The sequence below is a fragment of the Falco peregrinus genome, chromosome 1, assembly GCF_023634155.1.
Source record: "Falco peregrinus isolate bFalPer1 chromosome 1, bFalPer1.pri, whole genome shotgun sequence".
NCBI classification, from domain to species: domain Eukaryota; kingdom Metazoa; phylum Chordata; class Aves; order Falconiformes; family Falconidae; genus Falco; species Falco peregrinus.
In genome coordinates this window covers 86529545-86557159 of record NC_073721.1, presented here as the reverse complement: position 1 = coordinate 86557159, position 27615 = coordinate 86529545, and the positions used below count along the sequence as shown (strand labels likewise).

The 27615-nt window shown below is 39.1% G+C and overlaps 1 protein-coding gene across 1 annotated transcript; it reads right to left on the bottom strand.

The window, feature by feature from the left end:
- Positions 1 to 1073: 1073 nt before the first annotated feature.
- On the bottom strand, positions 1074 to 25700 carry ZC3H14 (zinc finger CCCH-type containing 14). The gene is made up of 17 exons (XM_055809439.1): positions 25577 to 25700; positions 24668 to 24710; positions 21488 to 21602; positions 17831 to 17871; positions 17279 to 17474; positions 16501 to 16921; positions 14492 to 14652; positions 13279 to 13379; positions 10554 to 10706; positions 9595 to 9669; positions 9013 to 9169; positions 7023 to 7246; positions 5141 to 5261; positions 4103 to 4239; positions 2962 to 3056; positions 1953 to 2059; positions 1074 to 1356 (listed from the first exon to the last, which is right to left on the bottom strand). Exons 1-17 carry the CDS (start codon positions 25610 to 25612, stop codon positions 1350 to 1352), a joined length of 2190 nt encoding a protein of 729 aa, XP_055665414.1. The 5' UTR covers positions 25613 to 25700; the 3' UTR covers positions 1074 to 1349.
- Between the last annotated feature and the right edge of the window lie 1915 nt (positions 25701 to 27615).

Here is a 27615-nt window from a genome sequence, read left to right as displayed (position 1 = left end):
AAAAAAAGGAAAAAAAAAGAAAGAAAAAAGGAAAAAAATATATATTAAACTAGTCCAAAGGTATGGTCATGTATTACTGTAATAAGGATCATGGTTTTAAGTGTACTCCATTTTGGTTTCCACCATGAACATCTAATCCCTGTAACAATGTTGTATGTTTGTTTAAAGTACATATATATATATATAATTAAATGTCAGATTTTTGCATTAATTAAGATTTTTTTAAATTTGAATATGAACTTTGAGTACTTTATTTCACAAAAAGACCTAAAACTACTTTCCTGGAGTGTTATGTTTCAGAATTCAATACTATATTTGTCAAATTTCAGTTTAAAATATGTAGCTAACATTGTTTTCTGATATCAAATGTAAATATTTGTAAAAAGAAATTATTTTGTATATTTTTGTGAAAATGTAGTTCCCCAAAAGACATGAAAGATTTAATAAAAAAGTGCATTTATGTTACTGCTGACCACTTTTTATCATTATAATACCACTTAAACACCTCCTGGCATTATTTTTTGCAATTTAAGTCCCAGGAACTTTCTCAAATGAGGTAATTACGAAGCATACCCGATGTCAGGTGTACTGGAAAGAAAAAAGGATTCTTCAGAAGGAGATTCAGAGAGGTACCTTCTCTCTTCCTGATATAAATGGAAACATCTGAAACCATTTACTTTCAAGTCAAGTGGTATTTCATTTCATAGGCTTTTTAACTGGAGCACAATGTCATTAATTGTTTAATTGTTCTTGCTTATGAAGCATTTTTGTTCCCTTTGTGTTTTCCCTGCTTGAGAAAGTCTCAGGGGTATGATGACTATTGCATGGAAAAAATACGCAAAAGACAAACCGTTTGCTCTCTTTTTCCCTTGTGTGGAGGTGAAGAGTTCAGTCACAATTTGCTGAGACGCTGGTTCAGTTGTATGCATTGTATCCAAACATTTGCTAAACAAAGAATACTTTTAGTACAACCCAAATACAGGAATAAGCTTTCTAAGAGCTTCTGATGCTATACTTACTTCTTCAACACACCTAATCTTAAGCAAGAAGCATTACCCAAACAGAACACAAACTGTGCTTTGGAAGTTTTTAATGGAATTTAAAGTAAAACTTTTCTTACACAGACATTTTCTTCTTACAGTGTAAAAAAAAATGTAAAATTGCTCAAACTTACAAACTTGGAAAATTAGAGACATTTCAAGTATCCAATCAACCTCATTTTATGAAAACGATGTATATTAAAAGTTCCAAATGCATGAATTTTTCTAACATCATGTGCCCCTGGCAGTTAATCTTCCTTTCTGCTACTGTCCAAAGGAGGCAAAATTCAGTCCCAAGCTGTATCCTAATCATTCACTGAGGGGAAAGAGAAAAACAATTCACATAGGTAAGAATCCTACCAGTCTGTAAAGACGGTTTGAGAACTTATGATTAAGACCTCTGCAGATGGGATCAGTTGAAGCGAAAGGCTCATGTGATTTGACTGTCTTTTAAGACGGGCCAATGACGGCAGCTTTGGCAAGCTTGCTACTAGTTTATGAAATCATGGATTGGTGATGGGAAGGAGCTGTTCTGCCAGAAACACTCCAAGAAACTTCTGACCATTTTGTGGAAAAGACAGCTTGGACACAAGATAAAACAAGGGTAAAGAAGAGCTGATGTTGGATTTGCAGCTTTATTCAAATAAAACTCAGTAAACAGAACACATCTGGGTCAGGATTCCAGTGACTCTGCCACACCCCAGCTGCAGGGCACTTGTTTTCCAGGTTTGCATCACACTAGTTAATGTTTATACTACTGAAAACAAACAGTACAGAGTTCTCTTTAAAAGAAAGATGCCTGTACAGGTATCTTTCTTCATACAATCTTCATTGTTCATCATACACAAAATAACACTGGTGGCATAAGTCACAACATGCACTCTAAACCTCACCAAGGAAAAAAAATCTTACCTGGTTTGAGTTCGAGTCCATTTCAAGGCATGGCGTGGAGGTACAGCAATAGTTGGATGGTAAAAAGTGCAGTCTGGTCTTGTACACTGGGTATTAAATCTACAATGCTGAAAAGAAAAGCATTTCAGAAGAGGCTACTCAAAGATGGCTGGCTGAACAAGCTGACCTAGAACGTGTTACATGCACGTTTGTATGACATACCCAAGAGATAAATGAATCAACAGCTATTTGTAGCTATAATGCAGACTAGCACAATCGGTTCAACCCAGTGACAGAAGGAAATCCTTTTGAAAAAGGATTAATTATGAATTAGATGCACCAAAACTGCCCTGCAAACAAGTGCAAACGCTTTGCTTTTAAGGGTTTACAGAGTTCAGGTCCAGTCGATCTGTGTGTACAGGTTAGGACCCTGACACTGTGTTATCTGCAAGGCAGAGGAAAAGCCAGAGCATCTGAGTAATAACACCTGAGAACAGAGTCCTGAGGACGCACTGCATTTCAGCAAGTTTGGGCTAGAAAAAAGCACTAAACTTACTGGCACAAAATATGCGGGGACACAATTATATAGAACCTGAGTTATAAAGTCTTGTACTATATAATTACAGTAATATCCTTCAGGATAACTGGGCAATCTTTAAAGTTTTTGTATATTGAGGCACATCTGAAGGAACTGCCAAGTCTGAGATTTGTTCCTTCCATACAGGCTACAAGCTATCCTTCTCCCCCTCTGCCCCCAGGCATCCTCGCTGGGGGCAGATTTTTGACAAGCGTGATGGCTGACTGCCTTTTTGAAACTCCTCAGAAGCATCTAGTAGAAAGATTATGAAAAAAATGTAATTTTCCAAATTCCTTAAGTCACTGCTTTTGCATATCCTGTTTCTGAGCTACAGTTAAAATGTGAAAAGTACAAGCAAAAATCATTAAATGCTAGTGACGTCTCCTGACCCAAAGTAACATATTTCAAGTATCTTTCCAGAAAGAAAGGGAAGAGATAGGAGATAATTCTTACTTTGGGGTGATAAAATGGACATTCCATTTTCTTGCAAGCAGGAAAAAACTTGCACAGTGGACTACTCGAGGATATAGACGGTGTGGGTAGTAGTGCTAATAGTAGAAAAGAAAAGAACAGGAAGTGAACCTGGATCAGAATAAATTGCTTTTTTAACATGGTTCCACACAAACAAATATATCAACCCTTCTGCAAGAAATAATTATGTTTTATGATACACCAAAACTCTGCAAGAAATATGGGAAGCATATCCAATGCACTGAGTGGATCTCATCCCAGGGCAGAACAGAATGCCAGGTCATCGTTAGTCTCTGTTCTTCACCATTGCAGGACAGAAGGTACCATGGTCGTGGCAATGCTTCCAACAAATTAAGTAGAGATTAGGCAAAGAAATTCAAATGATAGAATTAAACAGCAGTGAGCTTGTTAAGAGTTCAAGCTAACTGGACTGAAAAGTGCAGGCAGTGCACGTTCCAGTAATACAGAGGAACTCTGGAAACGATACAGGAGGTAAGCGCATAGTCTGCCTTCTGGCAAAATAACAAAACTACATCATACTATGAATAAGGCCTAAACCACTTCAAAAGATTGTGACTCCAGCAGAGTAAAGGCCCTCCCTCCACCTTGGCACTGTTCAAAGGCTCAGGAATACAAACCCACACTCCAAACACAGCTATTGCCTTCACCGGGTAACCTCATCCCTCAAAGTCATCTCATCATTGCATGAGGTTAACTTCAACAGTCTCATTAAAGAAAAAAATGTTCATACAAAAGACAGAAACCTCTTTTCAATTTGTGTCACAAGCTCTTGGTACAACACGTATCCAATTTTTTCGATTATCCAACCCAACAAATCTGAGTAAAACTGCCATGCTGGCTAATCCCTTCAGAAGGGACTAGTTGTGCAAGTCACCATTTTGGCCTTGCAAAGATTTCATACAGGCTCTTGCACAAGAGCATTTTTCTGATAACAGTTTTTGCAGTAACACTGGATTAGTATTCTTCATCTAGCGTTAAGTGTTGAAAGAAAAATTAGTCAAATCGAGGAAAAAAAATTTTTCACCACTGTCAGTTTCTTCTAAAAATACTGTTTTTCCTTCAGCGCCTTTGTTTAAAGCTCAGAAAAACAAGATGTGCTCACCTGGTTTAGGAGGTGGATGGGGGTTTCGTCGACTGGCGTGAGTGTAAGGACAGTCTGGCTTAGTGCACTTTGCATCGTATTTACAGTTTGGATGGATGAACAAGCATTTATCAGCAAATTTGCAGTTCGGAAAAACTCTGAGGGAAAAGAAATTGAGTCGTAAGCCCATACTCAGAGCAAAATTCCCCAGCAGCTGTTATGCATGAAAGCCAGAATATCACAGAACTCCAGAACTACAACAGGGCTTGCACACACGTGTTAGTTACTTCCAAAGTAGGGCATGCAGGTGTCGTGTGTACACGAACAGGTCTGTATTTATTTTCCCTGTGGACACTCTTGACATGCAGTAATTAAGTGAACTACCTCACACTCAGTGGAGTTTGGCAGCAAGCTACTTGTTGCAAGCTAAGACGCATTGCTCTGAGTGTGCAGTGCAGAGCAGGAAAGGCACCGTTAATTCAGACCTTCACACAGAGGGGCACAAAATTCCCTAAGTAAGGTGGTTATTCAGCAAAGAGAAAGTGTCATTTTTAATTTAGTTATGTAGGATTTTAAAAGAAAACTCAAATATCTGAGTAAATGAAACTACCCAAACTGGTAACAGAAATTGTTCTAGACTGTTGCTGCTTGTGGAAGAGAAGTCAAAGGCACACTGCACATTCAAGAGTTAGCCTCTGCTTTCAAATTAAAAAAAAAACAACCACAAAACAAAAGTCACTGAACTAGCAGAAGAGTGTCTATTGTTTGAACAAGACACCAATTCCCACATCTCTAAGTGACACAAAAACACCAGTCTGTATGCTAAACTAAGCTTTAGTCTGCATGAGCAGAGCTGTGACTCTTACTTATTGAAACCATCACTGTATTCCGACACGTGGTAGATGGGAGGAAAACAGAAGACATTACAGTGCGATAATCTAGCTCTGATCCTACCCTAACAGACTTACACCGCCTCGGAATATTTACTGACACAGAGGGGAAATCTGTAGCACTGAATTAAAAGTAACACGTCAAGTGGATGAGCTTTGCGCTACTCACTTGCAAGGTAGTGTGGGGTGATGGTACACACATTCATCTCCATTTTTGCAGGCAGGCCAGTACTTGCAGCGCTCAAGCACCTTCTCCTGTTTTTGCAGCACATTTAACTGTTCCATATCCACTAGGAAGCAAAGAAAAAAGAAAAAAACCACCAAGCTGGGACCTTTATGACTCTACATCCGATTTGGCATACACAATATAGCAGAACTGAAATTCACAATATTTCCTATTAACCGTCTCCTTTTAACCCAATTCTTGGCAAGCCTCTATAAATCAAGAAAAGTCATGACAGTAAAAATTTGTGTACAACCATATTATCTGAAGAAAATACCCAAAACTATGAAGTGAAAGAAGTCATAATATTGGACTGACAGCTGCCTTTTGGTGATAAAAGATCAAACTTGCACTGTTTACAAGCAAAATAAATTCATTTTCTTCACAAATCCAAACTGAGGTATTAAAGTCAAACAGACCAGATCTCGATCAGACAAGACAAAGATTCTTCAACTGAGCCTTAGTTACAACTGTTCTGCTAAGCCGTATGTTAATAATAGCTATGCTTCCTTTCTCCAAGATATTTTTGACTCTAGAAAATTATTTCAAGAAGTAAAAAAAAAATAAATTTAAAAAAATCAATTTTTACACTAGTCAGATAGGAGTTATTAGTATGAGGGCACACACCAAAAAAGAACCACTTTCATTTAATTTGCTCAGACAGATACCACAGTTACTGCAGTTAAATGACTCCAATTCAAAAAAGTATTTTAAAAAATTCCAAGCTGAAACATTCAATACCTTCACTACTCTTAAGGAACCTAGGACTTCGACTTTCCCCTATTTATTTGTAAAGCCTCATTCTGCAAATTCTGGTAAATAAGCATATGCCTTCACTGTTGTCTTAATTTTCCCACATCTGCCTAAACCTTTGGCTTTTCAAAGCTTTCCAGGACTGCTGAACTTACGTCTCTGATCTTACTAGTGCCACACTGCTCCAGCTGCATTCCATCCTCAGCCTCTTTTATGCCGCCTTTGTGCAATACACTGAAGCCAAGTAATGCTGTCCTACAGTAAAACCACACCGTTTGTAAAATCACTTCCATGCTGACCTGATTCTGTGTGACCTTCAGTCACACCCGTGCTACTTCTGGCTAACATAGCCAATCAAATAAGAATCCTTAACAAAGTCACTGTACCAGCAACACTCTCCTGTACCAGCAACACTCTCCTGTACCAAATGGCTTTGGTCAAAGTATGAAAGAGACTATACTAGTAAAAGCACAGATCTGCAAGTGTAGTACTCTAATATATATTTCACTGTACTAGTAAAAATGTGCCAACAGATATATAACATTCCTTTCTTCTTTAAGACTGCCTGGTACGCGTAGTACTGCTGCAGCCAGTGGGACTGAAAGGACATGGACTTAAAAGATCTTTGCTCTTCCCCCATGGCGCTCTCAATCGCATTACACATTTACAGCTGGATTCATGACATAACACCACCTGACATATTCTTTAAAGTTCAAGGCACGGCAAAACATTTATCATAAAATGTCCTGTCCATCAGCATGGGGACAAACCGTAATGGATCAACCACAAGTATGGATTTCTGGCAATGAAGACAAACTACGTTTTCAAAAGAAAACCAACACATTTTACCAATACTGAGACGTGTGGAAAACTACCCACCTGCCGTATTGCTCTAGTTTACCAAGATGAAGGCTTCTAAAGATATGGCCCTACTGCACTACAACCTTTCATTTGCCTAAAGAATGTTGAAGAATAAACGCTATCACTTTGACTCCTTAAGCACAATATATCCGAGAGTTCTACTCACAATCAAACCACCACATTAACGTTAGATCCCATTGGTAAGCATAATTACCATCACAGCTCTCCAGCTGCCTGGTTACAATTTGCATCTGCTGTGCTCGAAGGCCTTTTAATCCTTTGCCGGCACACATATTTTGGGTAACTGGCTTTAACCCTTCAGTTATACACATATCTTCCTCTTCTTGATCAGAAAGGTATCCTGGTGGACTGGGCACACCATCCAGTGTCACGATGAACTTGGGACTAGCAGGTTTCTCCGGCTGTGTAAGCTGATCTCTATCAAAGAAATAAATGTAGTAAAAATAGGTTTTCTGACTTAAGAGCTTTGGGTAAAAGTGAGTTGCACTAGTAACTAAATGCAGCACAAGCTAATCTATGGAGAGTCATGCAATGACAATCCTTCTTTTGATACTACTGTTAATGTACTCCAATTAACAGTTTGCCTTCTAGTCTCCCTGAAGCACTGCTAAGAAATACAGCTTGCTATGGCATACAGCAGAGAATTCGGCAGGTACATTTCAATTTGTTGCATTCTGCTTAGAGAGATCTGAAAGCCATTTACAGACACAGCTAAATAAAGGAGTGATTAATCTTTTGAGGAGTTTAGAGACAAAAAAAGTGAGGGTAAATACCATTCTTGGAATCACAAACCTTTTAATACACAAAAGAGGTGTCTCCCCAAAAATACCGAACAGCACATTATGAAACAGTGGGCACAAAAGTTTTGGGTATAAAAGTTTTTAGGACTAGGAAGAGAGAATTGAAATACTGACACCAAGAACTTCGATGCCTAGCATGATGAATGGATCAGTCTAGCCCAGTATCCTGTACCTGACAGCAGTCCAAGTGGATAAAAGAGGGAGTATAAATAAGTTTTCTCCAATCTTCCACGGTCCTACCCATTTCATCCAAGGGAGTTCCTGAGTGACATGTGATTCTAAATATCTGAAAATGCACTATGGAATTCTCATCTTTGACAAACAGTGATGGTATAAACTTCAATTCTCTATGACATTAGGCTAAAGCAACTACAGTGTAGAATGCCTTTAAGAGAGAAAAACAGCACATTAAAAACGTTACTAGCCAGAACTTCCAAGTTCAACCAGTCAGAAACTGGCCTATTCACGTGCAAAAATCTACCACTTTCCTGTAGCACAGTCACAGTTTTCAACTGTGACATTGCAAGGTTATCCTTTCGGGTTTGTTCGTTCATTGTTAGTTTTATTTTTAATTAGCATGGGCTGTTTAAAGCCATTCATGGAAAGGAAACATTAACTGTTTCTCAAATACAGCAGCCCACAGCGATGAAGTACCTCACACTGTTCTGAGTGGATTTTAACTCTTAACAGGTAAGATACATAAAACTATTTGGTAGCTGGAGCTATCAAGGCTTTTAACAAGTCAGGAAAATGGCTGTGTACTGGCCTTTGTTCCTTTGGGGAAATGAAAAAACATCCACAACACATCATTTGAAGCTGACATGAACTTTAAACTTCTCTTGGCCAAACTCACCAGCAAGGAGCCTTAAATCACCTGTCTCACATGCCACTTAACTGTTTGCTGGGTTTCGGGCACTGAGCTACCTGCATGCAGAATGCGCTGTTTTCCCTCCAGCATAAGAGCTCAGGATTCACTCCCTCCAGCATAAGAGCACAGATTCAATACTGTGTTAAAGGACATTCCTTAAGAAATGTAATCTCAGCGTGAAACTAAAGGCAATTTAAGCTAAGTTATTACTTCACTAAGATTTCAGAAATCAGAACAGCTATGACAAAAAGAAGCAGTACTTTTCAGTTCCTTCTTTCCTGCAAATCAGAGACATGTTCATGCTACAGTTCCCCTGGGAATTAATTTCCCTTTACAAGGATTTCTGGCAGGTTTTTTTCCCCTGCTTTTTTTCCTCTGCTATTCAACGTCAGTCCATTTTCCATGATTTCACAGACACTGACTGGGCTGCCAAAGCACAAATACGACTGAACGATTCCATCTAAACCACAAATAAGCATTCTGACTAGTAATAGTCCTAAAAAGTAACTTCTTACCGTGTCTGTATTAGACGACCTGAGAGTACTCGTATTGCCTCTGTGGCTCTCTTTCCCAATTGTTGATTCTGTGGAACTACTTCCTCAGATAACTTGGGCTTCTTCAGGATAAATGACCTAGTATCTGTGTGGACCATAGATTCTACATCATAGTAATCTGATTTGGGAGAAAAATTACATAGAAAAAGAGAAAAATAAGCTTGTAATTGTACTCTTAAACTTACAGCACATTTTTTAATATGAATTTACATGGCTGATAAGAAATTAAAATAAAATTAGCCTACTAGTAGCTTCTAGAAAACACTTTACTTCTTTGCTAATTCCACAGAAGGGGATCAAGAGGAGCCACAGGCCGTATTAGGCCTGACCAGGAAACTTTGTTACTGAAATGGCTGTGCTGAAACAGCACTGAAGGGTGTCCACACACACCCACAATCTCTCAGGCTTTCAACACTTAACTGATGTAAGGCTTTTATTCCTTAGAGAGGTAAAAACTAGAAAATACTAGAACCGAAAAGGAAATCCTATTTTCACATTCACCAGCAGTATTCAGTTTGAAAAGAAAAGATCACAAGACTTAACCTTGAGTCACTTGCAAGGTATCTTCAGTCACAGGATCAATCTGGAGCCGAGAAGAGAGCTCCTTTTGTTCAGCTCCTAAAAAAAACAGCAATTTGAAGCATATTTTACTGCATGTCAAAATTAAAATATAGATTAAAGAACTGAAGCATACGCTTCCAATTCCTTCGATTAGAAAAAAACCAAAAAAAACCCAAAACCAAAAATCACAACCACCCCCTCCCCAATTCCAATAAAAAAGAAACCATCCTCATCACTATAAACCCCTTTCTCATTGTTTCAGAAACAGCAACAAGTTTTCTCCAGCCAGATGGCATGGCACAATGCAAATACGGAAAGACTAGTCTTTCCCATAATCAGCACTCAGTACAAACCACGTCCTTTCTCCTCATTTTTAGAGGTGTTGACTATTCAGAGAACACACACAGAGGAAAGCAGCTAACTATGTTATGGTGGTCTTAAAAGAGGTGAAACAAATCAGAGTAGCACTGTTCTATGTTTGACTTGTGATTTGAAAAAAATTACTTGGCTTTCTGTAACTGTCCTAAGCAAGCTGTCATTTCCATTTCAATGGCAAAAGAACAAAAATATTTAGCATAAATATTTCCTGTACAATAATTCAAAGACTGATAAAGCTTCTTCTTACATACTTTACAGACACAATTTCAACAATTTTATGTTGGCAAAAAGAGTCCAAACACATCTATATGAGAAGTAAGAGACTGAAAAAATAAGATTTTTTTAATAACAAATGTTTACCATTCCTTAACAATTACCATGAGCTGATCTAACAAAGATCTTAGTCAAACCAAATTTTACTCAACAACCTAAATATCTAAAGATTCAGCAAGTAAAAACTAACTTCTTACAGAAGTGTTTTTCCCATTCCTCATTTCTATGATTCCCTGAAACTAACACAGACACACACACACATTTCTTTCTTTGCAACAAAATCGGATCACCTTGAACTCCTTCAACTGTCTGCTCCTTTGGCTCTTCTTGAAGCTGAGAACTCAGAGCAGGCAGTCTATTTTGCACATGTATTACTTCTAACTGAGATTCTTCTGGACTAATTCGAGTTCTTGGTGCAACTGGAACAGTCTGTTTCTGTGGAACTTTAAATAAAGAAATAATGATAAAAAATTTACACACAACCCAATCACTCTACAGTGCTATTTTTACATACGGTGCTAAACTCTAACAAATTCCTACACACACACACAAAAAGATCCCAAGCACCTGTCTCCCCAAAAAGCATCTTTAGCTACCTGTAAAATTCTTAGTGTGAAAGTACATTTGTACATGTGCATAGATCACCCTATGAGTGGCACCTCAGAATATATACTTGTAAGACAAAACAGCACAAAAAGGACTACAGCAACATCAGCAAAGTATTCATTCAACCACTTCTACACATAATTAATGTGGTACTTTCTTATGGTATTGAAATCACTTTTCATTCCATCTTTCATACAATCATGATTTATCAATGTATGCTTTCCATACAGTGCCAGCTACCCTATGCTAAGGTGCTTGCAAATAGAATATAAAACTCAATGACAGTTGAATCATAGAATCATTTAGGTTGGAAAAGGCCCTTAATATCATTGAGTCCAACCGTAAACCTAACATAGCCAAGTCCACCAATAAACCATGTCCCTACAGTCTTTCAAATAACTGGTGGTGACTCCACCACCTCCCTGGGTAGTCTGTTGCAGTGCTTGACAATCCTTTCAGTGAATAAACATTTCCTAATATCCAATCTAAACCTTCCGTGGCACAAACTGAGGCCGTTTCCTCCCATCCTATTACTTGTTACTTGGGGAAAAGGGACTGACACCCATCTCACTACAACCTCCTTTCAGGTAGTTACAGGCCTCCTTTCAGGTGTAGCATGGATTTTGGGGGTAGCAGCACAACAGGGTGACTTTTTTACTTGGCTTCTGCTAAGACTGTCAGAACTGGTTGTGAAACGCTAAGCGTATTCTTCCCTTGGCTGAGTATCACCTTAACACTCAACTTCTGACACATACCACTAAAAGGTACCACTCAGGACTGGATTTATAATTTATGACCTTACCATTTGGTTTTACCTATGTATTTCAAATTAGCTTAATTCCATATTCTATTCAAAATACTTCAAAAAAAAATACATTAAATATTACCCCTGAAGTGGAACAGCCTGCATGATACTAAGATAAAAATTCACAAATCACCTCTGTATTAAACTACAAAGTGGTGCCTTTTGGTATCTCCACTGAAATAGTCTCATGTTGGTAAGTCAAACTACAAGATCACCACTGTTAAAAATCAATCGTTTTAATTTAAAATCTTCTGGCTATGTTCTACTTCCCACCATATTGCTATGTACACAGGAAAGAGCTTCCTGCATCGCCTGAGTATACTGCTCTCTGTGTCACTGCTTTTTTCAAACTGCTCATTCTTCCTATCACCTATAACGAAGACAAGCTGTTAATGCTTGGGAGGCACATTATTTGCTATTAATGAAGAAACATAATTTTCTTTTAGAAGTTTACTTTATGAAATATATTTTTGTAAGTAGTCAAGCAATTCAGTGGTTTACTAGAACTATTCTTAGTTAATTTTTCTTCAATTCTAAGCTTGACAATGATCTCTATTAGTTATCCATACCATTTATTCTGTTTTAAAAGCAGCTCACTCTATCCCACTTTTAACATGCATGGACATCTCCTCCAGTTCAAGAGCCTCTAAACACAGAAAACTCCCTACACATCTCTTGCCTTTAGATTTACTTATCAGCACTTGCGCAACCTTGAAAATACAAGTAACAACAACAGGGAAGAGGTTCACAATGACCGTTTAGTAAATGTTAATGTGGAAGGAAGGTATGTGTTTCTTACAGTTCGTTTGTGGGTTTCGAGAGCACGAGCAGGCAAGAGAGTTTAGATAGCTTTCAGTCTTGCTCCAGATGGCATAAAAGTCATGGTTTAGGTAATATAGCGAATGCTCCTTCCCTGGCAACGTGCGGTACTTCCTGCTGACAACACTAGGTTTATTAACACCCAGTGAAATGAAAGCACACAAGAGAGAAGCTGGATTTGCCCCTCTTCAGCAGAAGTCTCCCAGCTAGAAGAACTGAATGCCTACATACAGGCATTGCTCAGTTGCTGTTACCAACTGCAACTCAATACCTAAAACCACTGAACTGAAATTGCATACTCACTGTTTAAAGACAAGATACGCTGATATACCAATCAGTATGTTACTTGTTACTTTGCTCTTCTATTACCTCCATCCAGTGCATTCTGGTCTTTTGCTATTTGGCTTTTTCTCCTCCCCTCTCTGAAGGAAGGAGGAGAGTGCAGGAAAAAAAAAAGATCAACCACATAACCTGCCTAATTTTGAACACTTTCCCCCAGCAACTATCAACTTCAGAATAGTTCTGGCACTTCCATTTTGTATCTATATGTTTTACAGACTTACTATCTTGATTAATGTATTTTAAATAACTCTTTCCTCCCTTGTTTATGCTTACATAATTCATCACTGAAGACTAAATGTAATATTCATAGGACATGGAAAATCCCTTACGTGTATTACTGACATGCACTATTTAAGATTCTGTTTTATCTCTAAGCGTTTGGATTTATAAAATATAGCTTGGAAATATTATAGCCTAGCACAGACAAAAATAATGCTAATTACCAGTGGAATAATTGGTTGTTTTTGTAACAGATTCCTGTGCTTCAGAGATTGCTTTCAGTATTAAATTCTTATTGGCCTGCTTTGAAGGTGGCAATGAAGGTCTAAGGGAGAGAAAAACAATTAATTAATTAAATGTACATGAATTTCAACAGCAACTGTATCCATGTTAAACACTGATATTTCAACAGGTTAACGCAGTTATACATAACACTGATAGAAATCATCATCTAAAATCAATTTATTCGTATTTGTTTTCAGCTTCTTCATCTATTCTCCAAGTGGATGGGAATCCACAAAATGCTCTCAAAAATGAACGTCCAGAGGCACGATTTCACCTCTCAGCTTAAGTTGCTGTAAAAACATGCTGCTTCTGAAAGGAACAACTGCCATTCATTTCTTCCCACCTCTGCCCCACACATCTGTGGCTGTTTGTGTTGGCACTAGTAATTATGCAACTGCCTCGGGGAGTAAGATCCAGCAGAAAACGTTGACTATCAAAAACATACTAGTTGTAAAAAGAGCTTTCTGTTTGTCTTTGAACATCAACAATAAGGAAGTTTAAGTAAGATAAATGTGCTATGGCACTGAAGTTAAATTCAATAAAGTGTTTTAGCTTAAAACAAATCTTACACAGGCTAGAACTGTAAACCAGTAGAACCATCTCTTCCCTAATTTAAATGTTCTTCCTCTTATTGTTGAAAATCAGATATAAACCATTGATGTACTTTGACTGACAACTGACATTCAGTCAGAATTAGGGAGCAGAAAAAAAGGAAAAACCTCTGAAGTATTTTGGAAAGTTAAAATCACCTTACAGAACAAGTGATAATTGGTTTGAAAACTATTCCTGGAATAAAACCAAAGCAATTAAAACTCGTGGAAAATTATTTTACAACACTAAATATCTAGTCTGAAACATGCCAACATTAATGTTCTTTTGCCAGTAAACTTTTCTCAAATAAAGTTTCACATGCCATTATAGCTTATGCACAATGACAAAAACAGGTTACAAAATCAGAGGAGAAAGAGTGGTACAAACAGGTATCTCACCCACAGAGTTGTGAGATAGTACAAAAAAATATAGAAATGGCTTACTGAATTTTGAGTGTCAATTTTCAAAACTGTGAACAGTTTTCCCCACCTTCCACTTCCAAAGTTTTTGTTCATTAAATTCATTCTTGGAACCACACAGAATCACTAAGATCTTAAGTACCTTCTTTCTGGCTTTGCAGGTACAGACACACTGCTGGAGATGCTTCCTGTTCGTGATCCATAGTCTTCCTCTTCCTCCTCGTCTTCCCCATCATTACAGAACTTTTTCACTTTGACTACTGAGCTTACAACAGGCAACCGTCTCTTCCTGGAGCTTTCCTCCTACAACAAACAAAGCAGCCAAAACAATTAATTTAGCATAAAACATGTACTAATAAGCAGCAAAGATAATACTGCAATTCTACCTATGGCCAGAAGACAGAGAACTTCCATTCAAGTTGTATGAGTCTAGGACTACTGTACGGTCTGCAGAAACAAGTGACAACACTAGAGAATATGCAAATCAGACATAATTACACTCAAACATATCATTAAAGATGTAACTGTAAACAACATTTAGAAAGCAAGAGGGAAAAACTCTAAAGTACAAACAATTTATCCAACATCTACAGAAAAAGCAGTTTTCCAAATAAATTCATGCTAACCTTCAAGATGCACCTGTTGAAAGTCTGATAGAAAAAAGTTAAATCACTAAGAATGACTTTCTCTTCTGTATCAACTCTAATTTCAGATTAGTGTAAGGATTAATTTCTAGCAAGCTGGAATGTTCCAAAGCCAGGACAGTTCAGTTTAGGCAGTGCAAGGTCCCTGTTCTGACACAGCCACTCACCACCATGCACATGAGTGACAAATTTAAACCCCAGGTTGCGTGAAAGCCTAGGAGAAAGCACACATCAATAATTCCTGTAGGAACCATCACTCAGCACTGAACTACACAGGAGCACAATGAGGCATCTGGATGTCAGGTTTGTACACAGTTCCCTTTAAATGATCCTATATCCTCCAAGTAGAACGAAAAATCCTAAGGGATGGGCCTGGACTACACCAATACAGAAGATTCATCCAGTAAAAAACCCAATACCTAAAAAAAAGACCTTTTTAAAGATAAGCACGAGAAATCGTCAAAAAGGTGGCAGAATACAGCACAGGTCCACAGTTCTAAGAAAAGCTCCTGAAATAGCCCTCTTCTAGACATTTTTCATGGAATAGTAATAGAAGAAAATCATCACAAGACCTTTTTCTAACGTTTCCAAGAAGTAGTATGATTGTCATTCATCAGTGACATACATACTACCTTAAACAAATCACTACTTTCTCACTATATTCTCATTCTCACTTCCCCATCTTAACAAAAAAAACCCCAAACATCAGCACATCTCTTTCTTCGTAAAGCATTCCAGATTTTCAAATAAAATTTGTTGTCCTTTATACAGAACTAAGTAAGTAGTAGCAAAGACAGAGAACTATATAAGCAGTAACAAACACAAATGCACTTGGAATACAACGTTATTCATTACAACGTTAGCAGCCGTAACAACCTTCATTCCTCTCACAAAGGGCTCTGATTCACATGGATAGTCTTAAAACTATCAGCTAGGACTATCACCCTGCCTGGCTCTGTCTGGCCTCCAAGGTATGTAGGGCAGCAATCACCTTCTAGTTTGTCCCTTGTACAACACCCATCCCAAAGAGATCTTAAATGCCATGGTTCTAAATAGTATAATCATCATAAGCAACATACACAGGCTTTAGAAGCTAATGTATATCTAGCATAGGTATGAATAAACAGCAGCCCAAAAATACTGATTTACAGAACTGCATAAAGCTAGAGATTTACATAGCACTCACAAAAGATCATGCTGTTCCAATGATCTGGAGATCAAAATTACTATTTCTGATTCATCACGTGCATCATAACAATGAGCCCAACTCAATATGGCATGAAGATGTACAAGCTGATTAACTCAGATGCAGCAACCTGTCAGGTGATGATGTTAAACCATGCAGTTTCTTTTTATCAGTGGACTCAAAGGATTAAATCCCAAACCTACTGGTATCAGTGACAGAAGTCCTTCATTTTCTCTGAGGTCAAGATTTTACTGGAAGCGTACATAGTAATTTAGGTTCCTAGCAAGTGTAAAATATTGCAATAGTTTAAATCCTACTAACCTCACTGCCTACTTTATCGGCACTAGGTTTGGAGGTGGGTCTGTAATTTTCTGCTAAGCTGTCAAATGCTTCTGGATTGCACAGCTGGCCTGTTTCCAAAGACCTGCAGTTTTGCATGTCTAACTGCCGGCTCCCCTGTAAGTTGCCCTGTTGTGACAATCTGTGCGTATGCACGTTGCCATCTGCACTCCTGCTAGCTGGTGGTCGGTAGATTTCAGCAGAAGGACGAGAAGAACCGTAAGTTACAGTTACAATAGGTTTCTTCCGTGACAAAGGATTCTCCTGCACAAAGTTTAGGTCTTCATCAATTAGATCATCTGGTTCAGGTTTAATGTCAATTACAGCTTCAGAAGGTGACAATTCCCTCAAAGGCTTGACTGTAGATGTTAAGCGGGATGCAGAACCATCTTCACAAGACTGCCTGATAAAATAAGAAATTGCCAAGTATTAACTCATCTGCAAATAAAAGTTCTGGAAAATGAGAACTGTCTTTTAAACAAAACTAGCAGGGAAGAATCATTAAGGTATTACTGTTTATACAAATCTAAACACACTGATCACTATTTTTTAGTTTGATTAATAAATCTAAGCCCATTTGTTGCTAAAGAAACAGAACTGAACTCCTGATTTGATGTTTTTTATGCAACCAATTGTAGCAATGCTTTACTCTTCAAAATTACTTTGATCTTTCCAAGTATCTGTGCTCTTCAGACTGGCTACTACAGTCACGCAATTACTGATGTCTGAATGTGTGTTCATAGGTAAGAAGAACCTTTACCGTGAAGCAGTGTTCCTTTGCTCCTGTGAGCTAGTTGAAACTCTTGAGTCATTTCTTTCAGTCCGAGTGCTGGAAACTGCAAGAGGTGGTAAGATATCCTCACGCCTCCTCTCATCACTTACACATGAACTGCTTTTGCTGGAAGGAGGGTTGCTCTCAAAGATACTAGATTCTGAAGATTTTACACTAGTTGGTTCTGTGGAGACAGGCACCTTTCATTTTCACATCAAAGCACAGCAATACAGATTTTGCAGTAAATGTAGCTAAGAAACTGCCAACAAAACATTGCACAAATCTGAAAACAAAACAAGCTGAAAGCTGTCTCAGCCGAAAACATCAGCAAGAAACACTCAGAAATAAATTCTGGACTCAGAAATAAATTCTTTATCTCAAAATATAAAGCAATTCTCTAAAGAGTCAGGACCCAAAAGACCATATGAATTGATAACTACAGAACAGTCAGCCAAGATCTTTTTTGAAACTCTTTAGACATGGCAACACTACACAGAAAAGATAAACCTATTTTCACTTAAAATTAATTTTCTTACTTACCAGTAGTCACAGATCTCAGCTTATCCAAAACACCGTGGAGCCTGAAATACATGGGGGACAGGGAAGGAACAAAAGAGAAAACTGAGAAATAGAATAACTTTAACATACATTCAGAATAATCACCTTTCAGAAACGAACAGCCTTTCCTCCCCTATAACAAGTATCTCATTTATCTAATGATAATTCACTTCCCATTGACTGATGTATGTTTGACCTCAAAAGGAAGGCTTTAAGTATCTTGCCTCCAGCAAGTCCTCATAAATGCAGGTAGAGCATTCATCACATCATCTACTTTTGGCACTTAGTTTGCAGTACTTTCCACTCTCAGTACAATTAATGGTGTGAGTTAACTGTTTTCAAAAGGAGTATTTAAAAAAAATCTAAGTTAAAAGCCTAAAGTGTAGCCGAAAATTTTACTTCATATATGAAACTCCAATTACACAGCAGAGTTAAAACATAATTCTAAATACAAACCTAAACAACACACAATTCACAGCACTTAACATACTCAGGATTCTTATAGCATGCTTTGTATGTAATCAACCATATTCTTTGAGACATGCTGATGAGCAAAAATATTTCAGTAAGGCACCAAATTTACTGTTTGCCTGTGAAAAAGGCACCAAGCTGAAGCAATATGGAAAATCAGGCAGCTATAAAATAATAAGGCTAAACACATATTGCAGTGAGAAGAAAGGTAAAAAAAAAGGGGGTGGGGGTGGGGAATCCCCACACTTAAGCGCATTTCTTACTTGGAATTCAAACCTGATCACGGGCACCTCCATAACTTAGACTGACTATTAGAAAAGAGTTAAGAAACAAAAACATACTGAAAACTGGGAAAAGTAAGGAAGGCTTATACTCACCTCCTTGTGAATTTTCACTAGAACACTCTTAAAAGATTTGTCAGCTCAGTTCTGTTATCATACGATATCTCATATCAGCTTTCACACTGACCTCTAGAGAACTGTGACCCGACACTTGGTTCAGAGTAAGTGTTGGCAAACCAGCAGGACTACCAGGTCTGCCACAGAATCGTTGTGAAACTTTTGCCATGACCCCAAATTACCAGCTACAGAGACTAACCAAGGAAAGCAAACCTTTTTGAGTATTGTATTTAGCCAGAAACCCAATGCTGAAGAATGCAAACATGCTGGGTTGCCTTTAAAAGCATGTAAAACTCCCAACTACAATGCTATTTAACTTTTTTTTCACCAGTCCTCTTACAGCTTATTGCATAGGTTTCATCTTGTCTTCTTTTATATCATTCTTTTAACCAATACCTACTTGGTTACCTGACAGTGCTCCAACATTGAATTTTTACGTGTAAGCAAATGGGGTTAACTGAATTGAGATTAGAAGACTCATTACATTTGAAATTTAAGCAAGTGTCAAGACAAGCTGGAGGTGCAATATCTACATATAGTTGATATCCAGTTCTAAATACATTTTTTTTTAAAAAAACTAAATCTTTATTTCTGTTCCCTGCTGAAATTTGCTTTCTCTACCTCTTTGTTATTTTTTTCAATGAAGTTTTGGTTTCATTTACAAAGCCATAAAAGTGTTTTCTGCTACATATTATTGTGTTATTTCTTACTCTATAACAGGATTCAGCCAAAACCCTAGTATTAGTTACCCTCATCAACTTGCAAACCTCAATTTTTCTAACTGATTCCCAAACTACTATGGGAAAGACAACCGCATGACATACTGATACAATGAAACCCACATATTTTGCCTAGGCAGGGCACAAGAAGGAACACAGAACATAAATGCCTGTGTACTTTTAAAAAAAGAGGTGCATGCTTAATTCCACTTTCTCATATTTCTGACAAATGCCAGGAAAAAATTGAAAACTTTGAAAGTAAACTCAAATTACAGCCATACAAGTTAAACTGTGTCCTGGTTAAGTTCCTCTTAGCTTGTGCAGTACTGTGTTTCAGATTTGGTGTGAGAATAATGTTCTCACAGATGTTTTAGTTGTTGCTAGGTAATTTTTATACTAAGTCAAGGACTTTTCAGTTTCTCAGGCCCTGCCAGCAAGGAGGCTGGAGTGGCACAAGAAACTGGGAAGGGATACAGTCAGGACAGCTGATCTGAAGTAGCCAATGGGATATTCCATACCACAGAACGTCAAGCTCAGTATATTAACTGTGGGGACTTGGCCACAGGCTGCGATTGCTGCTTGGGGACTGGCTAGGCATCAGTCAGCGAGTGGTAAGCAACTGTATTGCACATCACTTGTTTTTTTAACCCTTCCCTTTGGATTTTGTTCCTCTCCCCTTCTCCCTCCCTTTCATTCTAATCGTTTCATTGTAATTGTTGTTGTTATTATTATTGGGGGGGGGGGGGGAGTCCTATTTTATTTCAGTTATTAAATTGTTCTTCTCTCAACCCTCAAGTTTTACATTCCATCCTGGTCCTCCTCCCTATGCCACCTGGGGTAAGGGGTGAGTGAGCAAGTGGCTGCGTAGTACTTGGGTTTCTGGCTGGGGTTAAACCACAACACACTGCCACATAGAAATCCATCAGTTTAAACTGTTAATACAGTGAACTGTAATAGCTGGAACTAACTTTCATTTTCTGTCAATGTTTATGGTTTCATAACATACCCAACTTCTAAAATGTTACTCTCTGCTATTTAATAGCATAAAAACTCCCAACCAAATAAAAGGGAACTTCACTAATCACATAAAAGAAACACTGGAAGTGAACATAACTAGTCAGTATGAAAATTTCAAAGGAAAACAACTGAAGAAGCAGAAAAAACGTAGTATTTCTCCAATCTATGCAAAACCAAATAATGTTCCTTCATACTGTATTAGGTTAGAGAATCAGAAATAAGATTAACTTGAAAACATACACAACTCTGAAAGCAAGAAAAATCTTTGGAGTGAAATATCTGTGTGGATACTCTTAAACACGGAGTTAATTAAAGGTTTACACTGTAAGACAAATTCAGTATTAGAAAATGCATAACGGCCAAGGGTATCATACAGCATAGCATAAATTATCCCCACTCAGGATATTCAGGAGTTTAAATTTATTGCTTTAGTTGCTAATTTTCCTGCTCACAATAACTGTGGGGTTCTACTTTTGTTTTGTAGAGCTAGGTAGTGGTAATAAACAACAGCCCGAGAGGTGGGAATACCTAAGCATTTGGTGCTAAGCCTTGTCAAAGGCAGTATACAGAATTAGATCCACTGCTCATCTGTCCTGATATAGTAATTCCTATGCACAACAGCAATCTGAAGCACTATTAGCATAAAAACAAAGAAGTTTATCTTTGAAGAACTATTTTACATCTAACTACAGCAAATAACACTCTCATGTTCACAGTGGGCTTTGCAGAAATAATTTTAAGTCAACATATGGCCCTCACCTACCTGAGCATTTCACACTATCTTCAAAAATTCGACTGGACTTAAGAGCAAGCACAGACTACAAGCCCTCCAGTCCTTTGCAACTTAATTATCATTTCAATAGCCTAACTTGACAGACTAAAATAATTACCTTATTAGAACAGCAACATAAGAGTGTTAATTAATGTAAATTACACAACAGGAAGATGAGTAACTTCTTAAATTTTCAGGTTTCACTTATATAAAGCAGTCCTGATTACTGGTAAGAAGTGTAACAAGTAGCTTACAAACATACCATACAGTAAACCTGACAGTATTGTTTCCCAGGAAAAGGGAAAGGTCTTCCGTCATCTGCTCCTGACTCTTCTTATTGGCCACCATAACCATAATATAATCAGGGAGCTCTTCATCTAATAGAAAGAGAAATACGTTGTTTTAAAGTATAACAAATCATAAGACATAGCAAACATCCTTAAACATGTAACCAGGATATTTTTTTCCTGTTTTACTACAAAGACTCTGTAGGCAGAGGATTAGGTAAGCAAATTGACATGACTTCCATTACCTCTGAGGCTCAATACAAGTTTCAGCTATGTAAGGAATAAAAGGTAGTCAACCTCACAAGAGCATGAACTGAAGATAAGATCAAAGTATTTAAAAGTGAATAAATAAAACAAAAAAAGGACAAGATAAAAGAAAGCTACTCTGTTGCCTACATCTTTTTACTTGGAACACTAACAACCATCTACAATTGTCGTAATTTCAAATATTGCCAAATATAGCACCTTATCCTTGTCAAATTTCCTTTAGTCACAAAGGCCAAACAGATAAATAACCCTTTCTGATCAGTGCATTAAACAAATCAAAATTGTATTCACTTCCAGATTTTCCATCTACACAAAAAAAAGCAACCAAACAAACAAAACCACCAAAAGCCAGCAAGCCCAAGAGTCTTGATTCTCTAACTCCATAATGAATGCAATTTCATACGCAGGGAGAAATCCATTCCCTTGCTGGACTGCTCACACAGGGTACCTCTACTCATCAGAATGACACTATTCTCCAGTAGCACTCCATGACATGAACGTAACGACAGTAAGTGAAGATAGTTGGGAAATCCACTTCAAATTGTGAATTTGAACAAAGGCACTAATATAGCTATATTCATTTCACCAAGTTAAGACTGTACACAACATTAAAAAGACCTAAAAAATGAAAAATATGAAATAGATCTCAAAATACAAATCAAAGGAATTGCCTTTCTTCTATGCTTATGTATCTTGTAAATAATTCATCTGTACCCCAGACTACAGATATAACATTCATACATCACACCTGCAATCCAGTATCACTCTTCAAGTGTTCCAACACAACACATTCCAAGTCTCAACCCAAACTTCTTTTTGGTGTTTTGGGTTTTTTACATGAGCTACAAGTTGCACAAGACGGATGGATACTCAGATCGAGGAACTTTGAATAAATTTTATTTTTTTGGCCAAGCTACTTTTAAACTTGATCAGCTCCTCAGGTGGTTCAACATAAAGTAAAGAAGATACTTTAAGTATAAACCAAAACGTTAAGTTAGCACAATTACAACAACAGTATAATAGAAGGAGGAAAGAAAGAAAATAACTGCTTCCCTCAGTGACTGCACTAGCTATTATGCCAATTTAAATTGTATGCCAAACTACAGCGTTTGACAATTTTTATACTGATGAATATTTAAATATCTTTATTTTGCTTCACAGATACAATTTTTTCTAAGTTCTACACAAGTAAGTTTCAACATGTCTTGTTGAAGACTTTTCAAAAGAAAAAAGCTAGCAACTACAGAAAGAAAGAAAAGCATGGTTCTTGCCACAGAGGCTAGAATGAGGGAGAACTGATTTTTACTAGCTACCTAAAGAAGAAATGAAGAGGTTTTGAAAAACATTTCTTGAAAAGTTATCAAATATAATCAAGTCAAGGCAAAAACTCTGAAAAATGACAGAAACTGTGAAACAGTCATTTTAAAAGAGACAAAAGGTCAAGTGCAGTCAGATTTGGTGATAAAGAATACAGTTATTTAAAGAAGTTTGGAAGTTTACTGAGAAGTGCAGATATTGTATGCTGATCTTGGAAACTGCTTTCTGAATACCAGAAACTGAGAGAACAGAAAAAATACATAATCCACCATAGCTGGAATCAAAGATTACTAGTATTCTACCAGCATCTTGGTAGTAGAGATAAGAAAGGGTTTTTTCAGAAATCCACGAAAAAGCAAGACAAAGAATCAAGGACTGAGAAACTGAAACCTGGAATGATGGTAAAATACCCAAAAAGAGTTATTGAAAAAGAAAACTTTTGATAAGGTGAAAAAAGGTAACTTTACAATGAAAAAATTCTAAACAACGTTCCTTTGCACCTGCTGCATTCAGAATATCAGCTAATAGGCAACTCCCTTCTACAGAGTCAATAAATTTTGATTCCATAAATATAATGCCCTCCTGTAAATAGGTAGTAAGATGAATTCAAGATCAAACTACAAATTTTCAACTTAGTCCTGCAACTCATGGTATCTCTGAAATCTTCCTGAAATCCAAGAAGTATCATATCATACAACCAACAAGGCAGTTGCAGGACTGAGGTGTTCTGCTTCCAACAGAACACTGTGTTAAGTTACCAACTCTTACTGCTGTAAAAACCAGCTGCTCTTAAGTACAACATCTGTTTAATCCTGGAATTAGGAAAAAAACCCCAAAACACAGACACACTGCTCCTATCTCTCGCCTCACCATCCAAAATGAAATCTCACCCTGTCTCTAAGATTCAAGCTAATGTTGATGAAACATGTACCTAACGTAAGCTCTTAATTTTCCCCTTAACAGCCAAGCTCTTACCTTTTGAAGATTTGTCCTACATGTTTCTGACACGGCTTTTCCACCTCCTAAAATAGCCTACCTCTGTCTTACAGTAATACCCTTTCTCCTCTAATTTTGACAAAAAAGTCACCCTAAATTCAAAAGGCTGTTGAAAAGATGCCAAAGGAATACTCCATTTCAGCATGCTCACAGGTAACGGCTGCTATATTTGCAAGGGTCTTGCTTTACATATATAATATTTCTCCCTGTGCTTCAAAGAAACTTCCTTAAACATTCACAGACATCATTGTTTGTTTTGTTGTTCTTTCAAATCTCTTGCCACCATTTCTCCTTGAAAGGGAAGATTGATAGCCTCCTTAGTTATTTCCTTTTAGTTCTTCATGTATCAATGTCCACATACTGCCTCCTCTTACACTTAGACTGTACATACTTTGTGAAGTCTTTTTTCATTCATACTAGTCCAACACTTCAGATAATTCATCTCAAGTTTAAGGCTTCTGTATACAGTAACACAAGTAATAACAGGTAAATACGATGTTCCATTAACTAGCTGGTTGTTTCCTATCTAACAACAACGAACATACAGAGAAGTGTAAACATATGATAAAACTTACCAACATAAGCACCCAGTTCCTGCAACTTTCCTTTTATAGCACCCTAAAAAATAATGAAATAGTATTTAAGTGATGGAGCAACACAGTATTTCTAACTGCAAAACGGTGGGAGGCTCAGCAAAGTTTGTCTTACTAACTGTTTGAACGTGTTTTAACACGTTACTTTTCCTTTTCCTATGCTCCGCTGTTCGGGATAGAAACGTAGCAAGAGTGAGGGACTGACAGCGGAATAGTGCGAACTGCCAGGAATCTCACACTCTACCATACTTCCTATATGCCAGTTCCTGGTACTACCAGACAAACGCCAAGTCCCAGCTGTCCCTTTTTACGCAGAGACCATCCGGGCTCATAAGGTGCAAAGAAAACGAATCCCGAATGGTTTGATGAAAGGTCACTCCCGGCTGAGCAAGAAAAAAACACCAAACAACTACCAGGATTTTCAAATTGCGATTGCCGAGCGGGAGCAGCCGACAAGACCTGAGGGTAACGGGGCGCACGCCAGGGCGCCGGGCTGCGGCTGCTCCCCCTCCCGGGCAGCGCCGGGCTCCGGGCCTGCGGGCCCGCCGGCTGCGGGGCAGATGGCAGCTGCCCGCGGGGGCACGGCGGGGCCCCGGCTCCGCTTCCCGAAGAGGCGGCTCTCCTGCTCGTGCCCCTTCCCGGGCAGCCCCGAGACCGAAGGCCGCCTGCCGCCGGTAACCCCGGCCCGGCTGGGGCTCACCCCGCCGCCTCCTTCGGCCGGGTGAAGGGGGCTGGGCGGTGCAGGGCCCGCTGCGCCCCCGCCGCCCCCGCGTCTGAGGGAAGGCCGGAGGCAGCCCGGCGCCTCAGCCGGCGGCCGGGCCTAGCCCCCACAAGCGGGGTCAGGTCCCGGCCGCGGGTGGAGAGGGAGCGACCCGGCTACTTCTCTCTCACCCGGATCTTGCGGCTAATCTCGGTGCCGATCTCCATGGCCGCGCCGCCCCGGTCCCGTCCCGTCCCTTCCCGCCGCGCCGTGCCCCCTCCCCTCCCGCCACGGCCTCCCGGCTCCACTCCCGACGCAGGCCGCGCCGGCTCTGGAGCGCCGCGCCGGAGAGAGCGCGGCCTCCGCCTGCGGCGCCCCCTGCCGGGCCGCGGCGGCGCCTCCGCACCGCCTCCACCCGCGCCCCGCCTGGCCCTCGGCAGGGCCCTCCGCAGGGCCCTCCGCGGCGGGGCGGCGGGGGGTGCGGGGGGTCCCGGCTCGGCGGGCACGCCCTGGCCAGCACCAGGCGCTAACGGAGCGGTAGAAGGTGGCCGAGTTCGCTCCGATGCCCCTCAGCAGCCCCCGCCTTCTTCCCGCGGCCCCCCAGCCAGCCCCTCTCTTCACCGCAAGGCTCCGTGCACCCTCTAGGTGCTCGGGACCCGCGGCTTGCCCGGGCCCGAGGGCGGCCCGGCGTGCCCCTGGCACCGTGGCGACCGCGGGGACATGGGGGACGCGTAGCCCGGGCGGGGGCCTCACCCCTGCCGGCCGCCTTGGGCCGCCCGTGGCCGCGAACCGCTCCCGAGGCCGCGGCTGCGGCCCGACAGGCACCGGGCAGGTACCGGCGCCGGCGAGCAGGGCCCTGGAGTAACGGAAACAAACGCATCTTCTGGTATATTTCTATAAATAGTTGCGTGTCAGAGGGTCTACTCGTAATTTGTACATTTCATTTGCACATTTCAGCTTTTTTTTTTTTTTTGACTCTTCTTTCCTGGTTTTTATAAAACTGGTTTATAAAGTCATGCCACATGGCTTAGGTAAGTATGGATACCATACAATTAACTACAAAGTTACTTTAAATAATGGTCTTTCTTTAAAAGCACAAAAATTGAAGATTTCAATAATTCATTTAAAAGCAAGTAAATAATGGTAGAGCAATACACAAAGTATCAAAGTAACATTTAATGCCATATTACAGCTATGCTATGAAAGTATTTTAGTATTGAATTTTAATTTTGTGACCTCACACTAGGCTGATAAGAAGCCTTAAAACAGCAGACTTTTTGGTTTTTTTCTAAGAAAGAGGCTGCAGTATCTACTCATCTTACTGCTACAAGGGATCGGTTTCAGGGGGAGGAAGAACCATGTGGAGAAAACCCTTTAGGGCAGGTAACAGTAAGCAGAAGTCATGTTTGGGGCATACCATTATCCTTTGCACCAATGTCCCAGCTTCACTTCAGCTGACTTAGTGAGTAGTAACATTATAGAAAACTCAGCCTACAGATAAAGGGTCTTTTACAAGTAATGCCGCTGGGTAAAACAAACTCCAGGCATTGTAGTTAACAGCTGTATTAATCTCTTTCTGCATCACTGCTCCTAATATAAACCAAACATCATACAGAGATAGCCTAGACTAATTGTTGCTAATGATCTGAGCTGGCTGCCTGACTGTATTTATAATACACTGGTGTTACGGTGAGATACTAGTAACAGATCAGTTTAGTTGCAACATTCCATTTTAACCTTCAAGAGATGCATTTTGCTCTCTTAAGATTTCAAGTAAGTTTTATTACTTTATTATTGGAACAAGAAAAGTCATTATTGAAGGACAGAAATAGGAATTGAATTTATTTCATAACTAACTAATGGATTTGCCTTAGAAAGAAATACTGTGTTCTAAAAAAATATGTATCCATTGCACATAACAACAGGACAACAGGAGCTCATTGTTTCAAGCTCAGAGCTGCATTATGCATAGGAAAACTGCCTGTTTTCTTCTAATCCGAGAAATTCTATAACCTTAATTAGTTATGTAGTAGAACATGGTTCAACATTTCACAGTGCCTTATAAGTAAAAATGAATCTTGCAAACGTGAAATTTTAGGCTTTCAAGCATATAATGGACATATTGTATGCTCATTTTACTAGCACCTTCCATTCTCTCCGCTACCATCAAGAAATATCTAATGATCCATAAAGACCGAACTATCTCTTGTTTTTTCACAAATAAGAAATG

Coding starts and splice junctions, on each gene's coding strand:
- ZC3H14 (XM_055809439.1), bottom strand. CDS start 25,612: ATGGAGATCGGCACCGAGATTAGCCGCAAGATCCGG. Junction 17,475..17,830: donor GCTGAGATCTGTGACTACTG/GTAAGTAAGAAA, acceptor CTGTCTCCACAG/AACCAACTAGTGTAAAATCT. Junction 9,170..9,594: donor TACCTTGCAAGTGACTCAAG/GTTAAGTCTTGT, acceptor CTCCCAAATCAG/ATTACTATGATGTAGAATCT.